Here is a 6873-nt window from a genome sequence, read left to right on the forward strand (position 1 = left end):
CAAAATGGTTGTCAGCTACCCCACTAAATAGCCTTCATGATCCTTGATGAGTCTTTATTTTAAGTTTATGACGGGTAAGTCTAGCTGAGTACCTTCTTGTACTCAGGGTTCTATTCCCATGTTGTTTTGCAGATGGTCAAATGTATTATGGTTATTGCATCCTCTGTCTGTACCCAGCTATGGGGGATGACTAGACCAAGGGCAATGGTCACTCCGCCTCTTCCTTTGCTTTTGTGGGAATGACCGAACTATGGCACTGTATCAGACTTATCGTGTGTGTTGTAATTTCAAACTATGAAACTTCCGCTACTTGAAGAACTTGGTTTGTAATAACTTTAATCACTCCGATGTATTCTATGAATGTTGTAATCTGGATGTGCTTGTGGATGGCGACCGCTAAACTTATTACGATCTTGGCTGTCTATGCGAGGCGTGGTTTGAAATCCTTCGAGATTTCACGGACTACCGGGATTATATGGGCTTAAGCGTGATAGTTCGACTATGCAAATGGTCACTATTAGGCTTAATCTCTTATAATTTGGTCGGTTCTGTTACACTAACTACTTGTTTGCCACTTCACTTCTGTTTCTATTGTCCTTTTCGTACTGGCCAATGGCATTGTTTCATTAGCCACCTTGCATTGCGTGAGCATTTATGCTAGTCTAGATGCCACTCTTTCTAAGCTAAACAACTATCTAGACTTATACTTCATCTGTACATAAATATTTTCCTTTGGGTTCTACCAAATCAACTAAAGACAAGCTAAGAAAGAGCTCATGATATGCTACTTACCTGTCGTTGCCACTTTACTTCCGTCTCTACTAAGCTTTTCATAGAAGCTAATAAGTGTATGAAATGGTTTCATTAGCTTCCTCGCACCATGTGAACATTTGTGCTAGAGTCTAGATGTCATTCTTCTAAGTTGAGAATGAAACCATCGAGACATATACTTCATGCGTATCTAAATATTATTTCTTCGGTTACTACCAAATAAAATCGACACAAGCTAAAAAAGAGCCCATGATATGCTATTAGCTAACCGTTGCCACTTCGCTTACGTTTCGACTAGTCTTAATTTTCATAGTGGATAACAACCGTATGGTTTAATTCATCAGTTGCCTCGCACTATGTGAACGTTTATGTTGGAGTCTAGATGACAATCTTTTTGAGTTGAGCAACTTCCTAGATGTGTACTTCATGTGTACCTAGCCATATTCTATCTAGGCATATACCTCACATTCAACATATTCTATAAGGAATATATCATGAACTAAAAGGATGCATAGCTAAACGGATGAATCTTTCATATTTATATTCTTTCCAATTCATAGAGGACAATACATATCCTATGGTATTCATACATACAACCAATAAAGAGAACATATGATCCAAATTCCGTTCACCCACACACTACCAATAAGCTTAGCACAAGCTAAAGAAACCCGTGTTTGACTATACATGGCTACATTCAAACTTGAATTCTATGATGGCTAACAATTGTCTGAATTTATTAGCTGGATCGCCTGGTGTAAACGTGTATATATGTACTGGAGTCCAAATGACGTTTTCTAATAAGTGTGTGATTTCATTATTAGTATATATCCTTGCATGCACTATGTGAACGTTTGTGCTAGAGTCTAGGTGTCGTTCTTTCCAAGTTGAGAAACTGCCTAGACATATATACTTCATGCGTACCTAGATATTTTTTCTTCAGTTGCTACCAGATCAACTCAGCACAAACTAAAAAAGAGCTCGTGATTGTCGTTAGCTACACGTTGCCACTTTACTTCCGTTTCTGCTAGTCTTTTCATAGCAGTTAATAACCGTGTGGTTTCATTAGAATCCTCGCACTGTGCTAGAGTCTAGATGCCGTTCTTTCCAAGTTGAGAAACTGCCTAGACATATACTTCATGCGTGTCTAGATATTTTTTTTCTCCAGTTACTACTAGATCAACTCAGCACAAGCTAAAAAGAGCTCATGACATACTGTTAGCTACCCGTTACAACTTCACTTCCGTTTCTACTGATCTTTTCGTAACAGTTAATAATAACTGTGTGGTTTGGTTAGACGTATGACACTATGTGCACGTTTATGCTAGAGTCTAGAGATCTCATTCTTTTCAAGTTAAGCAAGCACCATATATATACTGTAAGCATATTACCTAGTTGCATGTTGTCTAGACATATACCTCACGTGCAATATATTCTGTAAAGAATATATCATGAGCTAAAAAGGATGTGTAGTTAAAAGGGCGAACCTTCCATACGTATAACGTTTCCGATTCATAGAGCACAATATATATTCCGTAATACGCGTACCCCCATACAACCAATAGAAAGAACATAGTCCAAATTCCGTTCGCTCCGTACACTACCAAAATCAGTTCAGCACAAGCTAAGAAAAAGCTTGTTTGGTTGTACGTGGGCTAGCTACATTAAAACTTGAATTCTACGACGGCTAACATCAACCGTCTGAATTTATTAGCTGGATCACTCGATGTAAACGTGTGTACGTGTATACTCGAGTCCAAATGCCGTTTGTCTGAGCTGGTCAATAATAATCTCGAGTTCCTTGACATATAACACAACAATGTAGACAACCCCAACACAACCTGTATTTTTTTTTCTTTTTTTTTTGGAATCAACACAACGTGCAAATGGTTGGTTAGAACGATGATCTTGTCCAAATCTCCATTTTCTATGTAAAAAAAAAAAGCGGCCAACACGCACAACAACTATATATATAGTAATGCTCTAGAAAAACAGCTACATAGTAATAAAATAAAAAAAAAAGAAGGTAATTCAAATTTGAAGCAAGCTATTTTAGCCTTGGGTTTACTATACTCGTGTGCTGGGCACGAGCTATGCGCGTGCTCACGCTGCCACTTGTGGAGAATTTTTTTTTATTTTTAGTCCATTTTTAAAACAAATTTCAAATTTAGACCGCTTCTTAAAAAATTTTCAAATCTAGGCCGTTTGGCCCCGCCACCATGCATGGCGGGGCAAAAACACTGCACCCCGCCATGCATGGTGGCGGGGTAGACCCTGCCACGTGGCGCTGCATGGCCGAGGTGGCTGACCTGGACCCCGTCATGATCGCTGGCGGGTTAGGGCGACCCCGCCATGGATCATGGCGGGGTACGTACCAAGCAATGCAATGCACACGAGGCAGAGAGCTGGACTTGTTTAGTTCCAAAAAATTTTGGAAAAGTCGATACTGTAGTACTTTCGTTTGTATTTGAAAAATATTATCCAATTATGGACTAACTAGGGTCAAAAGATTCGTCTCGTTAATTTCGACTAAACTGTATAATTAGTTTTTATTTTTATCTATATTTAATACTTCATACATACGTCTAAGATTCGATGTGACGGGGAATCTGAAAAATTTTGCAAATTTTTTTGGAAATTAAACAAGGCTGACAGGACATGTTTGTCCTCTCGTACGAATTGAGCACATCATGGAGTCTAGTCTAGGGTCTTGTTTAAGTTGCCAAATTTTTTTGGTTTTGGTATTGTAACATTTTCGTTTTTATTTGACAAATATTGTCCAATCATAGAGTAACTAGACTCAAAAGATTCATCTCGCAATTTACTGGCAAACTGTGTAATTAGTTTTTGTTTTTATCTATATTTAATATTCCATATATGTGCTGCAAAATTTAATGTTATAAAAAATCTTGAAAAGTTTTTGAGTTTTAAGGTCATCATGTCGCTTTGGACAAAGCCTAGCTCTAGCAGCAGCCGTAGTCATCGTCATGTCCATAAAGCTGCGCCCATAGTTCAGGCATTGTTTAGTTCCCAAAACTTTTTAGATTTCCCGTCACATTGAGTATAGTGGCATATGCATAATACATTAAATATAGACAAAAATAAAAACTAATTATACAATTTATTTGTAAATCGCGAGATGAATCTTTTGATACTAGTTAGTTCATAATTAGATAATATTTGTCAAATAAAAACGAAAGTGCTACAGTAGCAAAATCCGAAATTTTTTCATAACTAAACAAGGCCTGAGTGGTCAGTTCGGCCACTTTTCCCGAGTCGGTCGTGCATGTTCACGTGACCACACCACCAAGTCTTGTCAGCCTTGTTTAGTTCCAAAAAATTTTGCAAAATTTTTTAGATTTTTCGTCACATCGAATCTTTAGACATATGTATAAAGTATTAAATATAAACAAAAATAAAAACTAATTGTACAGTTTGATCGAAATTGACGAGACAAATCTTTTGACCCTAGTTAGTCCATAATTGGACAATATTTGTCAAATACAAACGAAAGTGATACAGTACCGATTTTCCAAATTTTTTTAAACTAAACAAGATGCGGGCGCGGGTAGGGTAGGACAGAGGGAGAGAAAGAGCTTTTGGTGGTTCTGGGCGTGCCCCGCCATGATCCACGGCGGGGTGCGCAAACCCGCCATCAGTCACGGCGGGGTACACGTCAGCGTACTCTGCCAGCCATGCGCCACGTCACCAGTGCACCCCGCCGCCATGCATGGCGGGGTCATGTGTATTTGCCCCGCCATGCATGGTGGCGGGGCCAAACGGCCTAGTTTTGAAATTTTTTTCCTAAACGGCCTAAATTTGAAATTTGTTTTAAAAATAGGCTAAAAATAAAAAAATATTCCTTGTGGACAACAAGCTGCCAGCGGCATTTCGCCGCGTCCCAGCCTTCAATTCCTCGAGACCCCTGGAGGCCCGTGCCCCACCCCGCCCCCGTTGCGCTCCAGCTCAGCAGCCGTCTTTCCCATCCAATCCTTCTCACGCATCTCCCGACCCACCCAACCGCGCCGCGCGGGCCCCGCACCCTCTCGCTGCCCCGCACGTCAGTGACACGGACGCGATAGGCGCGGGTGCGTGGCGTCCGTTCGATCGATCGCTTCTCCGTCCCGCCAGCTCGGAAACGGCCTGGCTCGCCCGCCCGCCCGCCGGCCGGTTTGGGAAACTGACGGTGCCGGTACACGTCACGGCAGGGCAGGGCCCCGCACGTCAGCCGGAGAGATAGATAGGCATCGGCGCCCGGCGGGGGCGGGGTGGCGGTAGATTGAAGTGGCCCCGCTTCTCCGGAGATAATTAGGCCTTGTTTAGTTTTAAAAAATTTTGCAAAATTTTTTCAGATTCTCCGTCACATCGAATTTTTGACACATGCATGAAGTATTAAATATAGATGAAAATAAAAACTAATTGCACAGTTTGGTCGAAATTGACGAGACGAATCTTTTGAGCCTAGCTAGTCTATGATTGGATAATTTTTGTCAAATACAAACGAAAATGCTACGGTGTCGATTTTGCAAAAAATTTTGGAACTAAACAAAGCCTTACCGTGGCTCTCCTCCTCGGCGTGTATATAAAGCGCCTCCTCGGGCAGTGGCCCTGTTCCATTGCAGATTGCACCTTTCCCACTGCGTTCACACACACACACAGTACAGGGCCGTGCCGGTGGACGGTGGTGGTGGTGGTGGAGGAGGAGGAGGGTGCGATTGCGATGCTTCGGCGAGCGACGTCGGTTGGAGCCGGGTACCGATGGTGGGTCGGCGGGGAGGCCGCCGGCGCGTGCACTGAGAGCCTCGGCTCCGACAGCGGCGACGTCGGCTGCGACGCCGCCGAGATCGACCGCTTCTTCCCGCCGCCGGTTCCGGCTCCGGCTCCGGCTGCTGGTGGTGGTGGTGGTCCCGACGGCGGCGAAGCCAACGCCGATGCCGATGCCGGTGCCCGAGCGGTGGAGGAGGCGCGAGAAGAGCACCGTCGACTTCAGGATGCGGCGGCGGCGGTGGCACCGGAGAAGAGGCGGCGCGGGGGCTTTCCCCCGGCGATGCCGCGGGCGACGGGGTCACTGGTCCTGCGCGCGGAGCGCCGCGGGGGGCGGCTCATCCTCACCGAGGTGCGCGCCAACGAGCACGAGCGCCGCGTCGTGTTCCGCGCCGACCGCGACGGCGGACGCCTCCGCCTGCGCTTCGCCAACGACGACGCTGACGCTGCAGCCCCGGACGGCGGCGGCGGCGGCGGGCCCGAGGAAGGTGGTGGTGGTAGCGCTGGCGCTGGCGCCGGCGCTGGTGGGGTGGCTGATGCGTTAGCTGTACAGCACGGCGGAGGAGGAGGAGGAGGAGGAGCGGGGGAGCTGTGCCAGGTGGCCGCGGCCGCCGGCGGCCGGAGAGGCGGCGTGGAGGTTGGCGCGGTCATGATGGGGACGATCTGAGCTGAGACGGCCGGATCGATCGGAGGGCAGATGTGGATGAGACGCCGGCCGTAGCTGCTGCATTGCCGTTCTGTTACTGCCTTCCATTCCATGCTATGATGATTGGGAGGGAGGGAGGCATGGAGACGACGACGACAGAGTTTTCGTGTGAAATCGATCCTTTTTAATTTTTCCCTGCATTGTTGTCTTTGTTTCTGTTGTGTTCGTCAGTCAGTCAGTCAGTCAGTCAGAGGCATTTCTCTGCTTTTTTTCATTTGTTGGCTTTTATTTATTTTTCGTTTTTATTTTGATTGATTCGCATGGTGTTCAAAATTGTATTATTGGATGGAGAGAGATGCATGATGATAATGTGTTATGGATAGGCGTAATCAGGGATTATAAGTCGTGCCTGCGTGTGCCGTAATTGTTGCCTCTGCTTGCCTTTTATCTTTCCTAGCTAGAGATGATAGGATAGGATCGATATTATATCATACTCATCAGCTCGGTAATACAGTAAGTAATTACTAGCCTTGTGAAGATTTTCTAAACTTGAATTCTATGTATCATGTATGGACACATATATATGCTTCTTCAGTGCAAGCAATAGGTAAAGAAAACCTGAAAATTATCTAAATATAAGGGGAAAATAAAACAGTATACTACAGTTCTTGTTTAAAATTCAGAAATGGCAA

At 44.7% G+C, this 6873-nt stretch overlaps 1 protein-coding gene across 1 annotated transcript; it reads left to right on the forward strand.

The window, feature by feature from the left end:
* LOC8082037 (spidroin-1) lies at positions 3024 to 6202 on the forward strand. The gene is made up of 2 exons (XM_002449871.2): positions 3024 to 3106; positions 5431 to 6202. Exons 1-2 carry the CDS (start codon positions 3024 to 3026, stop codon positions 6200 to 6202), a joined length of 855 nt encoding a protein of 284 aa, XP_002449916.2.

Source organism: Sorghum bicolor, chromosome 5 (assembly GCF_000003195.3).
Source record: "Sorghum bicolor cultivar BTx623 chromosome 5, Sorghum_bicolor_NCBIv3, whole genome shotgun sequence".
NCBI lineage: Eukaryota > Viridiplantae > Streptophyta > Magnoliopsida > Poales > Poaceae > Sorghum > Sorghum bicolor.

What these genes read in the sequence shown, in the direction of transcription:
- LOC8082037 (XM_002449871.2), top strand. Translation starts at nt 3,024, where the DNA reads ATGCATGGTGGCGGGGTAGACCCTGCCACGTGGCGCTGCATGGCCGAG. An exon ending in CCCGTCATGATCGCTGGCGG is followed by an intron (nt 3,107 to 5,430) that starts GTTAGGGCGACC and finishes ACACACACACAG; the next exon opens with TACAGGGCCGTGCCGGTGGA.